The sequence below is a fragment of the Microcaecilia unicolor genome, chromosome 7 (genome assembly GCF_901765095.1).
Source record: "Microcaecilia unicolor chromosome 7, aMicUni1.1, whole genome shotgun sequence".
Classification (NCBI taxonomy): Eukaryota; Metazoa; Chordata; class Amphibia; order Gymnophiona; family Siphonopidae; genus Microcaecilia; species Microcaecilia unicolor.
In genome coordinates, this window is record NC_044037.1 from 128,438,649 (window position 1) to 128,462,602 (window position 23,954).

Below are 23,954 nucleotides of genomic sequence, written 5' to 3' on the forward strand. Positions count from 1 at the left end.
TTTAGGTTCAGACCATTGAGCTGAAATAAGCTCTTGGATGGAGTCATGCACAGGAAAGGCTCGTACTCGCCATCCTCTGATTACCAGAGGAGGCCTCGCCCTTGGCAGGATCATCAATTGAGAGGGCCTGCAAGGCATCCGAAATGAGCGCTGGCAGCTCATCGCGGTGGAAAATCTTCACCGCATTGGGCTCATCCAGATCCAGTGGCAAACCGGCACTTTCCTCTGGTTCTTCAGACCAAGAGGCCCTGCCAGAACCCTCAGAATCCACACTGCCCCAACCACGGGGGGGGGGGGGGGGGGGGGGGAGGGAAGTGCGCCACTCTCCGACGGGGAATTTACCAGTCTGTGTTTTGCGTCCTTCCAACGCTCGGGGGAATCAGCCAGGCCCGGGCTATCAACACCCGGGGGGGAAACCAGGTAGCAGCGCAGTGTTAGACACGTGCGGCACAGCTCTTTTCAGCATGAAAGCTTTATGCATTAAAAGCACAAACTCCAGGGAGAAACACTCACCCTGACCCTCCATCTCCAAATCAGGAAAAACGGGAATGGGAGCTCCTCTGGTAGCCTCTAACCGAGGCGTCGCCCTGCACTCAAGACTCCTCTGCAACAGCGAGGGTCAAGGCGTGCGGCGCTTCCAAAATGGCGCCTCCTGCCAGCTCCATTGAGTGGGAAGAATCATCGCTCGCCATGCTCATATCAGTTCTAGCGTCTAAAGAGCACGTCTTACAGAGCCCCGCTGCTGATCTACGTTTAGCACAACAGGAGCAGCGTTTAACTGCTTCAGCAGCCATCATCTGACCAGACGGAATTATATAAGTAAAATGGCGGCTTCACGCCAAAACGTACCCCGATCGGAACAGCGTCCGCGGGAGCTCCCCGGAGGAGCTGGGCACCACTCTTACCTCAAAAGACAGAGTCAAATGAGCTCCAGTCAAGCTGCACATGGAAAATAACCTCAGAATAGCCACGCAGAACCAATGAGTATTCCTTTTTTTTTTTTTTTTTTTTTTTTTTTTTTTTTTTTAAACGCTGTGAGGAAAGTTGGAGGCAGGCAGCAACAGAGGTACTCCGGTAGGCAGGGGGATGGGTAAGGCAGGGAAAGGGCGAATCTATATGCCTTCAAAGTGGGCACCACCAGCCACAACACCACTGCTTCAACTGGCAAAAGCACAGGAGCTACCCCGGGCAGAATTTTTCCAGGAGCTGATCAAGCTACGTCCACACCTGCTAGGAGATAGAGCAATACTGAAGGCAGATGGAGCTAGCCGTCCATAGAGCACTATGGTTTTTCAGTGTTCTCTATCTCCACCTGCTGGTAGGCAGACATAACCCATCAGTTAATGGATTCATCTGCTGCTGATGACAAGGAACAACAATTTTTGCTTCAGTAAATGAACTCTCCATAGTATATTCTGAATATAATTAAGTTCTGGAGAAAGTATTTCAATAGAGGTTTGTATAATTCTACTATACCTTGAATTCATGAATTTCCACCTCCATAATTACTGCATCTACTCTCTCTCTATCTTGTTCAGTTACAGAAGGGTGATGTATCGAATGTAAAAATTAACTAAAGCTGGGGAAATGTCTGATAAGCAGAGTTTAGTTTGGTATTACTTGAATTTGTTGAGCGTTCTCTTAATTTGTTACCTTCTTTAGTAAGAACAATGTACTCCTTTCTCTTTTTTTTCACTAGCCTTCAAATATTGTGCTAGGTGATTTACTTTATTACTCTCTTCATAATATCTAGCTTTCAAAATGAAAATACCCATCTATTGGCTCATTGTGTTATAACAACATTTTAAATTGTTGACATTTTTGTAATAATCACACATTGACTGAAATCCTTCACCTAAACTGACCATTGGGGGTAGTAGGTGGTCCACTCTCCCCTGGCCTTCATTAATTTGAATCACTTTAGATAGGTGGTTTGGGGCCCATGACCTTTATTGCCTGGGGTCAAGATCACTGCATCCCTGGTATCAATCACAGACAGCATATACAGTCAGAACCTAAATACAATGTCCATAATAGAAATATATTTATGACAGTTGGACAAAGTAATGGTACAAGGAATTACAGCATGATTGGCTACTGTTTACACATGAATCTTCATATTTATTATGGAGGATAATACATTTTTGGAAATCAAGAAGTAATTTATTCTCACATAAATCTGATGAGGAAGCATATAAAAGTAGAATTCATTTCAGAAGGATGCTGAAGCCATCAGGGAACTGACAGACCTAACTCTGCAAAATGTAGCACAGAACAAAATGTAGACAACTTGCCTTACATTTAGATTATCTATGATCATGTTTCAGTGTCTGATTAAAATCAAAACCAAGAACAACTGAGTTACCAAACTAATATTGCAGCAATACTATGAAAGAATTCTGGAGAATTAACAGAAAGGGTATAATTATTGAAAAGTACCATTTTGGTATTCCCATATACGACCTCTAGTCTGACTGATATTCCTTCAGTGTCTGAATGCAGGAAATGGTGCAGGTCACTTAGAAGCAGTGAACCTAATGATATCAAATTTGCATAATCACTTGGATACAATAATAAAACAAAACTACTGTAGTAGCACAACTTTAACTATTACTACTTATTTCTATAGTGATACTAGATGTACCATGAAGAGACGGTCCCTGCTCGATAGAGCTTACAAACTAATCAGGACAAATAAGGGATGTGGGAATGTTAAAACATACATGGGTACTGAAAAAGTGAATAGGGGTTACGAGTTAAAAGCAGACTCAAAAAGGTGGGCTTTTAGCCTAGATTTGACGGCCAGAAATGGAGCTCAACACACTGATAATACAAATCTGTAAATAAACCCCCGACTATAATTTGTTTACACATTTTTTAGTGTCATGTGTGTGTGCCCGATGCAAAGAGCTCCTAGCTCTCAGAGAACATGTCTGTTCTCTTGAGGCTAGAGTAGCAGACTTGGTGGAGCTGAGGGAGAGAGAGAGGTACATAGAGGAGACCTACAGGGATGTTGTAGAGAAGTCCCACCTCCAGTCTGGTAGCCTCTGTGCTACCTTGGAGGAGGGAGGTCTCCTAGAAGGACAGCATCACCCTGGTGAAGTAGGAAGTACTCCTGTAGCCAGAACCTGCCCACCAGGGGATGTACTATCCTCTCACACCGAGGATATGTCTCCAAGTGCTGACCGGGAGGGAAAGGTTAGGACAGCTGTTGTAGTTGGTGATTCGATCATTAGGCATATAGATATCTAGGTGGCTGGTGGACATGAGGATCGCCTGGTGATCTGCCAGCCTGGTGCGAAGGTGGTGGACCTCACGCATCACCTAGATAGGATTTTAGATAGTGCTGGGGAGGAGCCGGCTGTCTCGGTACACGCGGGTACTAATGACATAGGAAAATGTGGGCGAGAGGTTCTGGAAGCCAAATTTAGGCTCTTAGGTAGAAAGCTCACATCCAGATCCTCTAGGGTAGCATTTTCTGAAATGCTACCCGTTCCACACGCAGGGCCCAAGAGACAGGCAGAGCTCCGTAGTCTCAATGCGTGGATGAGACGATGGTGCAGGGAGGAGGGTTTTAGATTTGTTAGGAACTGGGAAACATTCTGGGGAAGGGGAGCCTATTCCAAAAGGATGGGCTCCACCTTAACCAGGGTGGGACCAGGCTGCTGGCGTCGGCTTTTAAAAAGGAGATAGAGCAGCTTTTAAACTAGAAATGGGGGGGGGGAAGGCCGACAGTCGCTCAAAAGTGCATGGTTTGGGATAAGGTATCTTTTAAAGATATCCCCAAACAGGGAAGATAGGGTATCCTGATAGTGAGGTTGCAAAAGAGACCATAGTAGATCAGGTGTCCTTAAATAAAAATCAGACAAAAGATTGAAAATTAATATTGTCAAGTACTAAGCATGATGTAAACAGAACAAACATACTTTGAAATGTCTATATGCGAATGCCAGGAGCCTAAGAAATAAGATGGGAGAGTTAGAATATATTGCACTAAATGAAAAATTAGATATAATAGGCATCACTGAGACCTGGTGGAAGGAGGATAACCAGTGGGACACTGTCATACCGGGGTACAAATTATATCGTAGTTACAGGGTGGATCGAATTGGTGGAGGGGTAGCACTGTATATTAACAAGAGCCTTGAATCAAATAGATTGAAAATTCTGCAGGAAACAAAACACTTTTTGGAATCACTGTGGATTGAAATTCCATGTGTAAAAGGGGAAAAGGATAGTGATAGGAGTGTACTACCATCCGCCTGGCCAGGATGAACAGACGGATGCAGAAATGTTAAAGGAAATTAGGGAGGCTAACAAACTGGGCAACAAACAGCACAAAAAAACAAACAAAAAAAACTTTGTGTGTGCTACTCGGCAAAAACAATTTGTCCTATACTAAATTCAGTGTGCATATTCCAAATCTGAATTGTTGTAACACCTCAGGAAATTTTGTTATGCATAAGTTTGCTCAATTGAATTAAGCACTTGGAAAGCATTGAATAATTTTTTACAGAACGAGTTTTACTCCAACAATTATCTGATCCACATCAAAGTTTTCGTAGTAAACAGTATATGAAAATGTAATGGAATAACAAAATTTCAAAAAAGTATCGTATTCCAGTTTAAAAGTCTTACTTCAGCAAGGCCCAGTACTGTTAAAAGTGCTTCAGGCATCTCCTTTTGCGTTTGTGACCGGTCATATTTTCCCGTTGCAAAAACCAGCAGTAGTCCCCCTTCATGTTGGGATTCCAGCAGCCTTGATATCTGTTCTCCATTGTAGAAATGTCTTTATGGAACCTCTCTCTATGTTTGTCACTTACGTGTCCCAAATTGGGTGGGAAAAAGTCGAGATGGGAATGTAAGAAATGCATTTTCAATGACATTCAGCAGCCAAGTTGTTCATATGCTTTAAGCATGTTGTCTACTAGTTCAGCATAGTTTTCAGCTCATCTGTTCCCAAGGAAGTTCTACACTACTAGCACAAATGCATCCCAAGCTGCAAGTTCCAGAGGGTTGAGTTTTGTTCTGGATGCGTCATCATGCATTAGTTTGTTGATTTCCGGGCCAATAAAAATTCCGGCCTTTATTTTAGTCTCCGTTTTCAGTATGCTAAACATCTCCTTCAAATACTGGAAACCATTTCCATCACGATCAAGTGCAATTACAAAATTTTTTATTAAACCAAGTTTAATGTGAAGTGGTGGAAAATAAACTTGAAGTGGATTGACCAGTGATTTGTGTTGTACATTGTACCGACCAACTGTGTGCTCGACTGAGAGGCCACTGTCTCATTTTGTAATGATTTTTGTCATCACAACTGTTCCATAGGCACAAGAAACACATATTTATTTATTTGTTACATTTGTATCCCACATTTTCCCACCTATTTGCAGGCTCAATGTGGCTTACATAGTGCCGGAGATGCGATTGCAGACTCCGGTGTAGACAAATACAGAGTGATGTAGAGATAAGATAAAGTTCATGTGGTATTGCCACGTGAGATAAGGTACGGTTCATGTGGTATAGCCACACAGGGGCATCATACATGGAAGAGTTTTGTTGTGTCCACACCGTATTTTGTTTTTGCTGCGTTCCAGCGGTCAGTCATTTATGTTGGGTTGGTAGGGTATGCCTTTTTGAACAAATACATAGTGATTGGAAAACAACGAATCAGGGCATCTAGGGGACTCAAAGAGGTTAAAGAGAAGGGGGAAAAGGACTGATCCCTGGGGGACCTCATAGGGCACAGAGTGAGCAGCAGACAGAGAGCCACCATGAAGCTAATAAGTGAGATAAGATGTAAACCATCAAAGAATTGATCTCGAATACCTGCCACAGAAAGGACAACCAGAAGATCATGACTGAGGCGGTTAAACCCTGCAGATGCATAAAGATAAATAACCAAGGATATCCTCCCAGAGACCAACATGGCATGGATATCATTCAAAAGTGAGGTAAGGACAGTCTCAGTGTTAAAGTCTTGTCGAAAGCCTGATTGGCAGGGGTGTAAATATAGAGGAGTCTTCAAAAGTGTTGGAGCAACTGGGTAAATACTACTTGCTCCGTTAGTTGGCAAGGTAAGGCAGATTTGAGATGGGCTGATATTTTGAGAGCAGACCTGGGTCCTAGTTTAACTGCTTAAGAATGCTTGACTTCTATGCCTTAGGGACCAAGCCCAATCCAGGTGGAATGGATGAGATTAAGGGCACAAATGGTAGGACTGGAAGTTGAGATGCACCTCATAAGAGAGCAATGATGCTGGAGTAAAGGAGGACTAACTGCTCCCAGCAGAGCCTCCTGGTTCAGGGGAGGAAGGAGTAGTAGGACCAGGTAAAGAAGGTGGGTGGGGAGAGGGAGGCAACCTTGGCAGAAAAATAGGCCAAGAAATCATCAGCCAGAAGGGAGGGCGGGATTTAGGCAGCTGGACTAGGGGAGATAAGGCAGGTAAGGACTGAAAACTTTTGGGGCCAACTGGATGGCGTTCACATTAGATGCAGACAGTACTACCATTGTGCCCCCCCCCCCCCAAGTGAGCAAGATTATCTAGGTTCTTTGATGTACGCCATAGCTGTTCAGCATACTGGACCTGCCTTTTTAAAAGATGCAGATACCAGGGTTGCCCAGGATGTGATTGAGTGGAAGAAGGCAGAGTGGCACAATATAGAGCCTAATTTGCTACTAAGGGTGGAGTTCCAGGTAGAGACCTGATCATCCAAGGGAAATGCAATGAAATCCTGAAGGAATAATGTTTGGAAAGTTGAGAGAGGCAGGCTGGGTTGAGGTGCCTGGTATGGCAACTAGGATAGAACTGTGGAGGGAGAGAGGTAGGATTAAATGTAAGGAAAGTGAGAAGGAAATAAGGTAACAATATGACCAGAATAGTAGTAAGGAGGATGAACAGAGAACACAGAGGGTCAAGATGTCAGGTAAGGACAACATCCAGTGTGTGACCAGCAATATGTGATGGGACGATGAGGTGTTGGTCTAAGTCCAGGTCTAAGAGAGGGAGAGAAGTGGCAGTTAAAATCACCAACCATCAACAGGTTAGGGAATCGCAGCACAGCATCTGAGATGGATGCCACAAAGGAGTTCCAAAGGAAAGAACTGGGGCCAGGAGGAGATAGAGAAGCAGTCAGCAAATTGGTGGGGCGAAATTGAGGTGGAAAAGGAGTTCAAGATAAGAGAGAGATTCCGCTGGAAGTGCTGTAAGTGAAAGAGAAGTTGGGGTTAAATTGGCCACTCCTTCTCTCCTCTGTGAGGCTCAGGGCTTGTAGTAGAAGGTGTAGCTGGAGGGGAGGCATTTTACCAAGAAAGCCTCCTTGCTGGAGCAGAGCTAGGTCTCTGTCAAGAACAAACAGAGGAGAGTTAAGAGCAGATGAGTTCTTGGATTGAAGGGATCTAAAGTTAAGAAAGAAAGAAGGAGATCATGGCCAGATCCATTGCACTGCATGTAGAAGGGAGAGCAGGGGAGGGAGAAGAGGAGAGACGAAGTGAGAAACCTAGTAAGAGGAAGGGCTGGTAGGAGGAAGGGCAGTGACTGGTGTTACCTAGGATAAAATCCCATGAGTCCAAAAAGATAAAGGAGCGTGGAGACGTCATACCTGAAGAAAGATGACCACTTGCAAGGGGAGGAGCTGAGATATGAAGAAGGATAAGGCATTAAGTGGAGTCGCCCTAGGAACATGACCTGTTCCTTGGGTGCACGCCTTCAGCGTGCGCTGTGGTTGCGTGAATGCCCCATCTGAGGTCACCAGTGAGTGGCGCTTCGGGCCGTTCTGGAGAAGTGTGTAAGCAAACCGATAACAGCAGGGAAGGCTGCAGGCACCAGTGGGTGAAGCCTTAGGTCAGTCTGGGGAAGAGGGTGAACAAAGACAGCAGCAGGACAGGCTGCATGTGCAAACTGGTGGAGCCTCAGGCTGGTCTGGGGAAGCAGTTGAACTAACAGCAGCATGGCAGGCTGCAGGCACCAGTGTGCAGAGCCTTGGGCTATTCTGGGGAGGCAGGTGAGCAAATGGACAGCTGCAGGGCTGGCTGGAAAGAAATACAAGAAAGGCAGAGACTTTATCACTGTCTCCTCCTATGACCCTGGAGTTTTACAACAAGTGACGCTTTATTTATTTATTTATTTATTTTATTTTAATTTTGTGTCCATGATTTTTCTTTTTTTTTTTGCTACATATCTTAGTCTATATTTTGTTAATTTTGTATTTCCCTTTATACATTTCAGAGAATACAAAAGTAGATTCATACTTATTTTATATCTATGGTAGCTGAATGTAACTTGCCTTAAACTATTACTAAAACGTTGTGAGATAAATTCAAATTTATTATACACACATACATTTTAATTTAATGTGAGAGAATGGGTTAGAACCTGTGAGTGCATACCACCTCAGGCCCCACAATTACTGACCGTTACAACCGCTGGGTCCAAGACCAAAGCCAACACATTTTCGCCACTACTAGCTGAGTGAAGTGGAGGAACAGGTAGCAGAAGGAGAAAAGGAAGAGGCAGCCCTAGGAATCTAGAGCTTGGTACTAGAGGCACAAAAATATCTCACTAAGGACACTGGCTCCAGTCTCTCTCTCTCTTCATTCCTTGCTTTCACCTCTCTTCCAAATTCTTCATGTCTTTCTTTTTTTCTCCTTTCTCCTAGTCTCCTAGTACCTGTTCTATATTTTCACTTCTTGCCATCAGTGCCTCAGGTTGAATGCTCCTCCTCTAGCTAGAAGCTAAAGTTATGTTTGGGAAACAGCGTGAAACTGTGGTGTCCTGCACAGTTTGAAGCATAACATTCTGGCTCTGAACAACAAAGGGTGAAGAACAGACACAAGCTGAAATAACATATAGAAGGAATTCAGTGAAATAATTTGTAACTTAGCAAGCATTAATAGCATGATTTTTCACTCTATACATAATTCCTTGATTAATATGTACTAGTGCATACCAAACCAGACCACAATCAGCAATGTTCAATTTTAGATGCATTATAACAGCCATGCTTTTTTCTGATTTGTTCTGGCAACTATGGGACTCAACACAATATGTGCATGTATATTAGTGAAATCTAAACATATAACTATGAATTTAACGCCATAAAACTTCACTACATTTATCAACTGAAATTTTCTAAGATGTATAAATGCATTTTCTATACCAATGAATGATACTATGTTTACTAACAGGCTCATTTTCGAAAGAGAAGGATGTCCATTTTTCGACATCTCCAACTGCAGTCCGTTGCAAGGACGTCCAAATTTCAAGGGGGCTTGTCAAGAGGCGTGGTGAAGGCGGGACTTAGGTGTGCCTAAGACTTGGACATCTTTGACCCATAATCGAAAAAAGAAAGGAATTCTAAAGTAAAACTTGGATGTTTTCACCCAGATGTTTTTTTCCACGAATAAGGCACAAAAAGGTGCCCAAAATCTCCAGATGACCACCGGAGGGAATTGGGGATGACCTCCTATTACTTTCCCAGTGGTCACTAACACCCTCCCACCCTCAAAAAACATCTTTAAAAATATTTCGTGCCAGCCTCAGATGTCATACTCAGGTCCATGACAACGCATGCAGGTCCATGGAGCAATTTTAGTGGGTACAGCAGTGCACTTCAGACAGGCGGACCCAGGCCCATAACCCTCCCCCCCCCCCCCCACCTGTTACATTTGTGGAGGAAACAGCGAGCCCTCCAAAACCCACCAGAAACCCTCTGTACCCACAGATAGGTGCCCCCCTTCACCCGTAAGGGCTATGATAGTGTACAGTTGTGGGTAGTGGGTATTGGGGAGGTTTTGGGGGGCTCAGCACACAAGGTAAGGGAGCTATGTACCTGGGAGCATTTTATGAAGTCCACTGCAGTGCCCCCTAGGGCTGGTGTCCTGGCATGTCAGGGGGACCAGTGCACTACAAATGCTGGCTCCTCCCACGTCCAAATGACTTGTATTTGGATGTTTTTGGTTTCGAAAATCGCCGAAAGTCAAAGACTTCAAAATCCAAAGACATCCTTGGATTTGGCGTCTTTGACGGGCATTTTCGAAACGAAAGCTGGACGTCCATCTTTTTTCGAAAATACGGTTTTCCCCGCCTCCGGATTTGGACGTTTTACAAAGACATCCAAATTTAGACGTTTCTTTCAAAATGCCCCTCTAAGCCACCAAAGTATGTCTTCAGTAGATGCTTAAACATTACCCACTATACTCAAACCATTTATAAATCCACACAAAGCCACTCACCTGCTCTCTAGTGAAGTTTTTGTCGGATCCTAGGAGGTATGGAGTGATGAAGCTCTCCCCAGGTCTGATCTGTGTCATAAAGCCATAGAAACAGAGAAAGGAGACCATCCACTCCCAACGTTGTGGCTCAGCTTCAGGTGCTAGATCTGAAGGTTTGGAATCCTGGGGCTTTGAATTGTGTACCAGATTTAAAGGTCTCAAAATCTGGGGTTCTCTAATGTCCTTGCACTCTTTAGCCATGACTCTTAAGACAATCTCTATACGGGGGATATGGAGGGGTAAAATACTAATCAGCTTTGTGCACCTTCTGCTCTTTCAAAGCACTTTCTGAGTAATTGTGCCTTGGATATCACAGTCTTAAATACTAAAAACTGGGATTTGAGAGGTCACAGGAATGCTGGATACAGCAATGTTCTTTGCTATAAATTTTGTCTTCTGGCTGCAGTAGGTTCTACACTAGGAATTCTCTTCTGTATCAGCAGAACAATTTTCATCTTTCATCTGCTGGGAGACGCCTAGCACTATTCTCAGGAGAATCAAATTAATAGCCTAAATACACAAACATAAAAAAGAAAAAAAAACAAACAAGTAGCTGGAGGGAAGCATTAAAGAAATGGCGTCTATTTTTCTTAATATTAGATGAGAACTTGAAGTACAGGGAATCAGTTGTACTGCCAGTGGAGGCCATCTGTGAATAAAAACAGAAGCAGAAAGAATTCAGAACTAAAGAATGATCACGAAATAAAAGCTCATTTCTACAAAGCTGGCAAGAGGAGACAACCAGTCTCTCGACACAGAAAAGGGTGGAAGGGCATACAGACTTAAGTGGGGTTATAGCCATGCTAGTCCACTTCAAATTGAAAATAACAGCAGTATCTTTTTATTGGACTTTCAAATTGAAAATAACAGCCGTATCTTTTTATTGGACTAACTTATTACGTTTTCCAACTAAGATTTGGAGGCCAAAGGCTCCTTTTTCAGGTTAGTACAGTATGAACAAAAAATGACATTAGGCGACACAAGTTTCAAGGTAAAAAGTAGACATGAAGAGTAATAAAAGAGAATATGACTAAACCAAAAATTGGAAAGTCTGGAGAATGTTTTGCAATCAAAAAATTTAAGATTTTCCTCTATTTTTATTTTTATTTTGTTGCATTTGTATCCCACATTATCCCACCTCTTTGCAGAATCAATGTGGCTTACAATACATCATGAATAGCGGTAATACATGAGGAATTATACATTTAGTAGTAGCAGAAGTGTTTTGGTACATGATAGTGAAATGACATGGTAATATTATAACAAGCAAACATAATAAGAGATATATAGGAGAAATATAAGAATTAAGGAGAGTGTGCATTTAGTGATAAAAGATTTTGGGGTAACATGAAACTAGGAACTTGTCCAAACCTTTTTAAAACCCAGATACACTAACTGCATTAACACATGCTCCGGCAATGAGTTACTGAGCTTAACTATTCTTTGAATGAAAAAATATTTCCTCCTATTTGTTTTAAAAGTATTTCCATGCAATTTCATTGCGTGTCCCCTGGTCTCTGTAATTACTGAAAAACAGAAAAACAGATTCATCTCCACCTGTTCCACTCCACTCAGGATTTTTTAAACCTCAATCACATCCCCCCTCAGTCATCTCTTTTCCAAGCTGAAGAGTCCTAACCTCTTTAGCCTTTGTTCATATGGGAGCAGTCCCATCCCCTCTATCATTTTGATTGCTCTTCTTTGAACCTTTTGAATTCTGCTATATCTTTTTTGAGATATGGCAACCAGAATTGAACACAACACTTAAGATGAAATGATAAGTAGGAGGAGTGGCCTAGTGATTAGGGTGGTGGACTTTGGTCCTGGGGAACTGAGGACCTGAGTTTGAGTCCCACTTCAGGCACAGGCAGCTCCTTGTGACTCTGGGCAAGTCACTTAACCCTCCATTGCCCCATGTAAGCCGCATTGAGCCTGCCATGAGTGGGAAAGCACAGGGTACAAATGCAACAAAAATTAAAAAAAATTTAAAATAATAGTAGTAGTCACACCATGGTGCGATACAGAGGCATTATAATACTTTTGGTCTTATTTTGCATCCCTCTCCTATGTGCCGTGGAATGAGATTATTTGTAAACACAGTGAAAGTTACAGTCTTTTTAGTGTGACCACCCAGCGATTTTCATGCATTTAGAAATGTTATCACTGTAAAACTAATATACAGTGGGGGAAATAAGTATTTGATCCCTTGCTGATTTTGTAAGTTTGCCCACTGACAAAGACATGAGCAGCCCATAATTGAAGGGTAGGTTATTGGTAACAGTGAGAGATAGCACATCACAAATTAAATCCGGAAAATCACATTGTGGAAAGTATATGAATTTATTTGCATTCTGCAGAGGGAAATAAGTATTTAATCCCTCTGGCAAACAAGACCTAATACTTGGTGGCAAAACCCTTGTTGGCAAGCACAGCGGTCAGACGTCTTCTGTAGTTGATGATGAGGTTTGCACACATGTCAGGAGGAATTTTGGTCCACTCCTCTTTGCAGATCATCTCTAAATCATTAAGAGTTCTGGGCTGTCGCTTGGCAACTCGCAGCTTCAGCTCCCTCCATAAGTTTTCAATGGGATTAAGGTCTGTTGACTGGCTAGGCCACTCCATGACCCTAATGTGCTTCTTCCTGAGCCACTCCTTTGTTGCCTTGGCTGTATGTTTTGGGTCATTGTCGTGCTGGAAGACCCAGCCACGACCCATTTTTAAGGCCCTGGCGGAGGGAAGGAGGTTGTCACTCAGAATTGTACGGTACATGGCCCCATCCATTCTCCCATTGATGCGGTGAAGTAGTCCTGTGCCCTTAGCAGAGAAACACCCCCAAAACATAACATTTCCACCTCCATGCTTGACAGTGGGGACGGTGTTCTTTGGGTCATAGGCAGCATTTCTCTTCCTCCAAACACGGCGAGTTGAGTTCATGCCAAAGAGCTCAATTTTTGTCTCATCTGACCACAGCACCTTCTCCCAATCACTCTCGGCATCATCCAGGTGTTCACTGGCAAACTTCAGACGGGCCGTCACATGTGCCTTCCGGAGCAGGGGGACCTTGCGGGCACTGCAGGATTGCAATCCATTATGTCGTAATGTGTTACCAATGGTTTTCGTGTGACAGTGGTCCCAGCTGCCTTGAGATCATTGACAAGTTCCCCCCTTGTAGTTGTAGGCTGATTTCTAACCTTCCTCATGATCAAGGATACCCCACGAGGTGAGATTTTGCGTGGAGCCCCAGATCTTTGTCGATTGACAGTCATTTTGTACTTCTTCCATTTTCTTACTATGGCACCAACAGTTGTCTCCTTCTCGCCCAGCGTCTTACTGATGGTTTTGTAGCCCATTCCAGCCTTGTGCAGGTGTATGATCTTGTCCCTGACATCCTTAGACAGCTCCTTGCTCTTGGCCATTTTGTAGAGGTTAGAGTCTGACTGATTCACTGAGTCTGTGGACAGGTGTCTTTCATACAGGTGACCATTGCCGACAGCTGTCTGTCATGCAGGTAACGAGTTGATTTGGAGCATCTACCTGGTCTGTAGGGGCCAGATCTCTTACTGGTTGGTGGGGGATCAAATACTTATTTCCCTCTGCAGAATGCAAATAAATTCATATACTTTCCACAATGTGATTTTCCGGATTTAATTTGTGATGTGCTATCTCTCACTGTTACCAATAACCTACCCTTCAATTATGGGCTGCTCATGTCTTTGTCAGTGGGCAAACTTACAAAATCAGCAAGGGATCAAATACTTATTTCCCCCACTGTATATACACACACACACATACACCAGTCTACTGTTAATGATGTCACAGTGATGCAGACTTTTGTACAGAATTTGAATAATTTGTATTTGATATGACAATTTACAGATAATTTTGTTTTAACGCATTTTGGGCAAGGTGTCAATATTGAGCAAAATGAGAATCCATACACTGCATGAATGAGGTTTCAGAGAAAAGGTGATAGTGGCTGCATATCTCAAGAACTAGAAGCTCAGCACTGAAGAAAATTTGTCTGCATGACTGTAAGATTCTTTTTTATGAACTTTATTTTAAATGCGAATACAGTATGCATATAGAATATATCAATAACACATTTTACATCTTATCATCACCCACCCCCCTTCCCTTCCCCCCTCCCCCTTACTTCTCCTAGAGGTCTCCTGCGCATGTGACTTATGTAATTGATATGGCCGTTCTGAGTGTACCCGAGCTTATAAATTGAATCTATAGCGCTGGTACCACTAGCTGTGGGGCGTTCAATTCAATCCCTGCCTTAGCTCTCCAGGTCTTATATTTGTCCCATACCTTGTGGAACTGTATCATCCGGCCATTCTTCTGTGCTATTAGCTTTGCCATCTGATACATATAATCCACTTATGTATAACTTTAACAAGTGGAGGAGCCAACTGTTGTTTCCAGGCCGCGGCAATCGCGATCTTAGCTGTTCCCAAGACCACAGAAGCCAGCTTATGCAATGCAACAGTTATGCCTGGCGGGCGGAACTGCAACAAACAGTGATCCACAGTTCTCGGACACTCGCTGCCCAAGATCTGCTGCATCAATGCAAGTAACTCCTGCCAGAACATTTGTATCTTTGGGCAGGTCCACCATATGTGGATCATATCATGGAGCTATTCACCGAGCCCTTTAACAAAAACCCCATCGCCCGTGACCAATTCTGCATGTCGTGAGTGGTCCCTGTATCCCGTTCCCACTTCTGTATATAAGCCAGTATTGGGTTCCTATGTGATAGCAATGCCGCATATATTCTTGACACACATCTTTTACGACTATTTCCACCCATTGCTCGTTCTAGTTCAACCAATTGTAATTCTCCTTTAGCTTTCCGCAAAATATAATCCCTAAGTCTAGCGTAATAAAACATGTGTTGTGGTGGGAGATCAAATTCTTCTTGCAATTCGCTATATGGGGGCAATGCCCCCTCCTCCCATAATTGACCAAATTGTCGTAGCCCCCTCTGTATCCATTGCTTATATATTTTATCCCCCTCTTCCCAACTAAACCCCGGCGCCCCGATATGCATCTTGCGAAAATACATGACTGTAAGATTCTGACACATTGTTAATGACATTAGTAACATCAATTTAACTTAAAATAATTAAATGTTATTTAATAGTAAAGCAAAGGTACTTACCTGTAGCAGGTATTCTTTTGAGGACAGCAGGCCTCATATTCTCACAAATGTATGACACTGATCTGTGTCGACTAGTCCATCATTTTGCCAAAGCTAAAAAAAAAAAAAAAAAAAAAAAAAAAAAAAAAGCTTTGTGGAGCGTGAGCCTCGCTCTACCGTGCATGTTTGAGTGCCTTCCCGCCTGTCACGCAAACCTGGTCTCCTCAGTTTAATAATACAGCAAAAAATAAAGTAAAAATAACTAAGAAGACAACTCCAAGAGTAGGTGGGAAGGATTGGGAGAATATGAAGCCAGCTATCCTCGAAGAATACCTGCTACAAGTAAAGGACAAGCAGACTTCTATGTTCTCATAAGTGGAGAATCCCTAGCATCCATACTCACTGAAAACAAACACTGGGCAATAGGGCCTCGCAATGGTGAGGATATAACAGAGATTAACCTGAAACTATATACAATCCGAAATACAGTGCAGCCTGGAACAGAATAAAACAGGCATAGGAGGGTGGAGTTGGATGCTAGATCCCAAACAAAATCTGCAATACTGTCTGCCCAAACAGTCACGGGTATCCTGCTCAAGGCAGTAGTGTGATGTGAATGTGTGGACTGAAGGCCACGTCGCAGCCTTGCAAATATCTTCATGGAGGCTGACCTCAACAGGGCTACCGACGCAGCCATGGCTCTGACATGACCCTCCAAGGCCAGTCCAGTCTGGGCATAAGTGAAGGAAATTAAATCTGCCAGCCAAATTGAAATGGTGCATTTTCCGAGGGCAACTCCCATCCTGTTGGGATCAAAAGAAACAAAAAGCTGGGCAGACCGGTCTGTGGGCCTTGTCCACGGCATGTAGTAGGCCAATAATCTCTTGCAATCCAAGCTGTGCAAGCTGCTTTCGCCAGGATGGGCATGAGGTCGGGGAAAGAATGTTGGCAAGACATTCAACTGGTTCAGATGGAACTCCAACACCACCTTCGGCAGGAACTTAGGGTGCGTGCAGAGGATGAAATTTAGTATAAGATGCATCCATTACTAAGGCCTGAAGCTCCCTGACCCTACGAGCTGAAGTAACAACCACCAAGAAAATGACCTGCCAGGTCAAGTACTTAAGATGGCAGGAATTCAGTGGCTCAAAAGGAGCTTGCATCAGCTGGGTGAGAACGACGTTGAGACCCCATGACACTGGTGAAGGTTTCACAGGGGGCTTTGACAACAGTAAACCTCTCATGAAGCAAACAACTAAAGGCTGCCCAAAGATGGGCTTACCTTCTACACGTTGATGATAAGCACTAACTGCACTAAGGTGAACCCTTACGGAGTTGGTCTTGAGACCAGATTCTGATAAGTGTAGAAGGTATTCAAGCATCCTCTTAGTGGAAACTTTCCTGGAAGCCAGCAAGACATGGGCGACACCCTCCGAAAGACCTAAGGAAGCAAATTCTAGGCTCTCAACATCCAAGCAGTGTGAGCCAGACACTGGAGGTTGGGATGCAGAAGTGATCCCTCGTTCTGAGTAATGAGGGTTGGAAAACACTCCAATCACCATGGTTCTTTGAAGGATAACTCCAGAAGAAAAGGGAACCAAATGTGCTGCTGCCAGTTCAGCACGATCAGAATCATGGTTTCGCAGTCTTGCTTGAGTTTCAACAAAGTTTTCCCTACGTATTGGAGGATACATATACAGATGGCATGTCCCTCAATTAGGAAGGAAGGCATCTGACGCTAGTCTGTCGTGGGCCTGAAGCCTGGAACAGAACTGAGGGACCTCATAGTCGATTCGAGTGGCAAAAAGATCCACTGAGGGGGTGCCCAGGCTCGGAAGATCTTGCGGGCTATGCCTATATGGAGAAACCACTCATGCAGTTGCATTATCCTGCTCAGCCTGTCAGCTAGGGTATTGTTTGTGCCTGCCAGATAAGTGGCTCGAACCGATGGTATTAAGGATGTACTATAAAAATGATAGTACCCCCAGCTCAGAAGGGAATATCAAGAGAGTTAAACATTAAAAATGTGAAACTGAGATAAGTTTAAGACAGAGCAGGACAGATGCATTTAACCTAGTTACTGATTGCTGAATTAACAGTTTCAACAACTTTTGTAATGAATGTTTTGTTCAGATTCTAGGAAGTCAGAACATTCATGTTTGGAAGGGAATAGGGAAGTAAGAGAGAGTGGAGGAGTGGCCTAGTGGTTAGGGTGGCGGACTTTGGTCCTGGGGAACTGAGGAACTGAGTTCGATTCTCACTTCAGGCACAGGCAGCTCCTTGTGACTCTGGGCAAGTCACTTAACCCTCCATTGCCCCATGTAAGGCACATTGAGCCTGCCATGAGTGGGAAAGCGCGGGGTACAAATGTAACAAAAATAAAAATATGCATATGTCTGAGCATGCAGATGTAATATGGAAAATGTATGATATTTCCGCATTTCTATAAATGTTAGATTTTACTGGAACCACTAGCAGTTTTGGAAAGTACCCTGAACCCCTGAAATTGCAGATGTAAGCACAATATAATCTAACCAATGATTTTTTTTTAAAGCTTGTGTCCCATGATTTGTGATGTAACCAGTTAATTTATGACAATGCATTCTTAATAAACGAGCAGAGTACCCGAGGAATTGTGAGACAGTTCTGAGTGCCTCACTGCTATTATGTGAGACCCTTAGTTCTCTCTTCCAAAGGCCTTTGATTTGTATATTTATCTTGAGTGTGTGTGTATATGTTTATCTCTCTCTCTTGATCTCTCCAGGGACCAGTATAAAGAACTGGTCGGTCCCCTACTTGGTGGGGGAGGGCACTGAAAGATCAGCTTAGGCCCTAAATGTTTTCAGAAGGAACATGCCGTGTTGGCGAGCCCAATGCCACATCTGGATGGCCTATTAACACAGAGAGTGTGATCCGGTGCCACCATGCGTGTTGGTGTAATACATTTCAACCTGATTGTCTGTTTGGATGAGAATAATTTGGTGAGACAACCAATCTCTGAAAGCCTTTACAGTGTTCCAGATAGCCTGAAGCTGGAATTTTGGAGTTTACCAAGTTCATAAACCGCTACTAAACGGACTTGGAAAACTCCAAAATTCCAGGAATAACATGTATAGAATGTTTGTACGTTTGGGAAGCTTGCCAGGTGCCCTTGGCCTGGATTGGCCGCTGTCGTGGACAGGATGCTGGGCTCGATGGACCCTTGGTCTTTTCCCAGTATGGCATTACTTATGTACTTATGAGATTGATCTAAAAATTCGTTTCCTGGACGGACCAAGCATCTTGAGTGTGAAGTCCATCTATATGAGCTCCCCATTCCACAAGAGCTGCATCCATCATCAGCACTTTCTGTGGCTGAGGAATTTGGAATGGAAGTCCCAGAGTCAAACTGGATGAAACTGTGCAACACTGAACAGAGCGTACAAGCTCTGGGGACACTTGGATGACATCTTCTAGACCCCCTGTGGCTTCATACCACTGAAAAGCCATGGTCCATAGAGCTGATATCATGTGAAGACGTTTCCTGGGCATAACATACACTCTGGAAGCCATATGGACCAACAACATCAACATCTGCCAAGCTGTGACCTGCCGACAGGTACGAACCTTGGACACATGTGAGACAAGATTGTCCGCTCGCGTTTCAGGGAGGTAGACTTGAATCCTCTGTGTGTCAAGTATGGCTCCTATGAACTCCAATTGCCGGACAGGTTGGAGATGGGACTTGGGGTAGTTTAAAACGAACCCTAGTAGCTCCAGCACCCGAACAGTCATCCGCCTAGACTCCCGAGAACAGTCCTCTGAGGTGCTCTTCACCAGTCAAACTATATAGAGAGGAAAGGTCCCACTTAACTTTCTTTCTGAGAAATTCTGAGAGAAGAGGACATTTCTGTGGGTAAGTGACATTATTTTATTCTGTGCTTGGTAACTTAAAGATTGGGTTTCAAAGAGGAATTGTAGGATATTGATAAACACAGTTAGAATTAAAAAAACAAAAAAAACAAACAAAAAAAAAAAAAACTATTAGCTAGTCTCCATACCCTTTCCCCTATGGTTTTGAAACCTGAATTTTCTGTCACAGAGAAGCAAATACTAATTAAATTACATATTACACCAGTCTTAAGTCTCTTTATATTCATCTGATATCACTAGTACCTTAAGAAGTTTTAATTAAACAACTCTATAATACTAAGATGAAGACAGTAGTCCAGCAGCAAGAGGGGTGCTATCAATTATTTTGCATTGAGTGTCAAATGTATGATTATCTCCTAGTTGGTGAGAGATCATATGTGTGTGCTCGATGCAAAGAGCTCCTAGCTCTCAGAGAATGAGTCTGTTCTCTTGAGGCGAGAGTAGCAGACCTGGAGGAGCTGAGGGAGAAAGAGAGGTACATAGAGGTGACCTACAGGCTACAGGGATGTTGTAGAGAAGTTCCACCTCCAATCTGGCAGCCCCTGTGCTGCCTTGGAGGAGGGAGGTCTTCTAAAAAGAGAGCATTAGAACATTAGTGCTGAACTCTGTTGCTTAAGAGTTAAAGGTGAGGTAAAAAGTCTGCTTCCAGAAGGATTCCAGATAGGACTACTACTATCCATTACGGAAGAGACCAATTTTCCCCTGGAATAGTGGCCTTTATGAATACCATTGGAATGTAGTCATCCTCCTCAAGCAGATTAGCTGTTTCCCACTTACTTGGGTACCATAAATAAATAGAGTGCAGGCCTGCTTGCAGAGAAGCTCACCAAGCTTAAATCAGAGCCCGAATGGCTTGATCATACAGTAAAGTTTTACAGGCTCTCAAATCTTCTCCACAGTGAGTTTCCTCACCAAGGTAGGGACCAGGGAGTAAAAAACCTATCTCCATGCTCAAGAAACCCAAAGTGTAGGAATTGACTAAATGAGAAAAATGGTGAAAAAAAAGACTGAAAGGAGCAGCGCGCAGAGTAAAAAACTTGCATCAGGCGTGGATGCTGTTTAAAAACACCATCCTGGAGGTTCAGGACAAATATATTCCACGTATTAGAAAAAAGGGAAAAAAGACTAAACGTCAGCCGGCGTGGCTAAACAGTAAGATAAAGGAAATCATTAGAGCCAAAAAACAATCCTTCAGAAAGTGGAGAAGAGAACCAACTGAAAGTAACAGGATAGATCATAAGGAATGCCAAGCCAAATGCAAAGCGGAGATAAGGAGGGCAAAAAAGGACTTTGAGAAGAAATTAGCGTTGGAAGCAAAAATACATAGTAAAAATTTTTTTAGATACATTAAAAGCAGGAAACCGGCCAAAGAGTCGGTTGGGCCGCTGGACGAAAATGGTGTTAAAGGGGCGATCAAGGAGGACAAAGCCGTAGCGGAGAAATTAAATGAATTCTTTGCTTCGGTCTTCACCGAGGAGGATTTGGGGGGGGGGGACACCGGTGCCGGAAAGAATATTTGAAGCGGGGGAGTCGGAGAAACTAAACAAATTCTCTGTAACCTTGGAGGATGTAATGGGTCAGTTCAGCAAGCTGAAGAGTAGTAAATCACCGGGACCTGATGGTATTCATCCCAGAGTATTAATAGAACTAAAAAATGAACTTGCGGAGCTACTGTTAGAAATATGCAATCTGTCCCTAAAATCGAGTGTAGTACCGGAAGACTGGAGGGTAGCCAATGTTACTCCGATTTTTAAGAAGGGTTCCAGAGGAGATCCGGGAAATTATAGACCGGTGAGTCTGACGTCGGTGCCGGGCAAGATGGTGGAGGCTATTATTAAGAATAAAATTGCAGAGCATATACAAAAACATGGACTGATGAGACAAAGTCAGCACGGATTTAGTGAAGGGAAGTCTTGCCTCACCAATCTAATGCATTTTTTTGAGGGGGTAAGCAAACATGTGGACAATGGGGAGCCGGTTGATATTGTATATCTGGATTTTCAGAAGGCGTTTGACAAAGTGCCGCACGAAAGACTCCTGAAGAAATTGCAGAGTCATGGAATCGGAGGTAGGGTATTATTATGGATTAAGAACTGGTTGAAAGATAGGAAGCAGAGAGTAGGATTGCGTGGCCAGTATTCTCAGTGGAGGAGGGTAGTTAGTGGGGTCCCGCAAGGGTCTGTGCTGGGTCCGTTGCTTTTTAATGTATTTATAAATGACCTAGAGATGGGAATAACTAGTGAGGTAATTAAATTCGCCGATGACACAAAATTATTCAGGGTCGTCAAGTCGCAGGAGGAATGTGAACGATTACAGGAGGACCTTGCGAGACTGGGAGAATGGGCGTGCAAGTGGCAGATGAAGTTCAATGTTGACAAGTGCAAAGTGATGCATGTGGGTAAGAGGAACCCAAATTATAGCTACGTCTTGCAAGGTTCCGCGTTAGGAGTCACGGATAAAGAAAGGGATCTGGGTGTCGTCGTCGATGATACGCTGAAACCTTCTGCTCAGTGTGCTGCTGCGGCTAGGAAAGCGAATAGAATGTTGGGTGTTATTAGGAAGGGTATGGAGTCCAGGTGTGCGGATGTTATAATGCCGTTGTATCGCTCCATGGTGCGACCGCACCTGGAGTATTGTGTTCAGTACTGGTCTCCGTATCTCAAAAAAGATATAGTAGAATTGGAAAAGGTACAGCGCAGGGCGACGAAAATGATAGTGGGGATGGGACGACTTTCCTATGAAGAGAGACTGAGAAGGCTAGGGCTTTTCAGCTTGGAGAAGAGACGGCTGAGGGGAGATATGATAGAAGTGTATAAAATAATGAGTGGAATGGATCGGGTGGATGTGAAGCGACTGTTCACGCTTTCCAAAAATACTAGGACTAGAGGGCATGAGTTGAAGCTACAGTGGGGTAAATTTAAAACGAATCGGAGAAAATTTTTCTTCACCCAACGTGTAATTAGACTCTGGAATTCGTTGCCGGAGAACGTGGTACGGGCGGTTAGCTTGACGGAGTTTAAAAAGGGGTTAGATAGATTCCTAAAGGACAAGTCCATAGACCGCTATTAAATGGACTTGGAAAAATTCCGCATTTTTAGGTATAACTTGTCTGGAATGTTTTTACGTTTAGGGAGCGTGCCAGGTGCCCTTGACCTGGATTGGCCACTGTCGGTGACAGGATGCTGGGCTAGATGGACCTTTGGTCTTTCCCAGTATGGCACTACTTATGTACTTAAAGCACTATTCTCTATAAGACATTATCACTGTACAGGGACAGGGAGCCTCGGTAGAGTCATCATCACTTCCTCAAGCATAGAGACAGGTGATCCTGTATAATAATTTGCACCTCCAACATTCTATGTCTGGATGCCTGGGTTCGTAACATCCATTCCCACTCATTGCCCCGCCCTTGTGTCAAAACGTAATGACGTCAGAGGGCAGAACAATGAGGGGGAAGGGAACGCTGGAGGCGAGTTGATGTCAGGAGGAGAGAATCGTGGGACATCGAGGGGAGGAAGGGAAGGGGAGGGCAGAGGAGAGTTAATGGACATGGATGGGATGGGAGGACAGTACAGGAGAGAATCGCAGGAGACGGATGGCAGGGCAGGGAAGAGGAGAAATGAAAAGAGCCCTTAGATCACAAAGAGTAGTTACTGCACACATGTCTTTTTGTCATCGTGCTCAGGGCAATAATAATAATAATGGCTATAACAGGCTTCCTATCTCTGTGTTGAAGATAGTGGCAATGTCTCTGCCAGGATCACTGTCTGTGTGCTTGGGGCAAAGATGTCTCTCCAAGGCTCACCTGTCTCTATGCTTGAGGAAGTGATAATGATTCTACCGAGGCTCCCTGTCCCTGTGCAGGGATAATGTCTCTCTAGGGCTCCCTGTCACTGTGCTCAGGGCAGTAATAATGTCTTTCCCTGAATCCCTGTGGGTGTGCTGAAGGCAGTGATAATGTGTCTCGACAACAAAAGGAAGAAAAATACTTTCATTTTCCATTTAGTGATTGTGATATGCCAATTTTGGAAACAGCAACCCATAGGTACAATTTGTGCAGCCAGCTGACGTCAGGGGAGGTTAGCAACACACACAAGACAGCCAGGGAAATAAGGGTGAGGCGGCGCACGCGCCATGGCGTAGGCTTATCTTGCTCGCCCAGCACTGTGTGAAAATCAGAATGGCCACGAGGCAACTAATGGAAAAAAACTGCCCATTGACTGGCAGGGGGGAGGGGAAGATAATAGGTTTCCACTCGGTCTCTCTCCCTGTCTCACAAGGATTCATACACTCTCTCTCTCACACACACTCAGGCTAGCACGGGGGTCACACACACACTCAGCCTGGCAGGAGGGAGGGGAAGATAATAGGTTTCCACTCGGTCTCTCTCCCGAGTCATACACTGTCTCTCTCTCACACACACACACACTCAGCCTGGCAGGGGGGAGGGGAAGATAATAGGTTTCCACTCGGTCTCTCTCCCTGTCTCACAGGGATTCATACATTCTCTCTCACACACACACACACACTCAGGCCAGCATGGGGGTCACACACACACACACAGCCTGGTAGGGGGGAGGGGAAGATAATAGGTTTCCACTCGGTCTCTCTCCCTGTCTCACAG

At 44.0% G+C, this 23,954-nt stretch overlaps 1 protein-coding gene across 1 annotated transcript in view; it reads right to left on the reverse strand.

The window, feature by feature from the left end:
• Positions 1 to 23,954, reverse strand: part of SLC19A1 (solute carrier family 19 member 1) — a 289,005-nt gene that overhangs the window by 217,958 nt on the left and 47,093 nt on the right. Inside the window, exon 2 of the mRNA XM_030209344.1 lies at positions 10,237 to 10,924. Coding sequence (XP_030065204.1) covers positions 10,237 to 10,476 — 240 coding nt within the window. The 5' untranslated portion in view covers positions 10,477 to 10,924. The remainder of the gene's footprint in view (positions 1 to 10,236; positions 10,925 to 23,954) is intronic.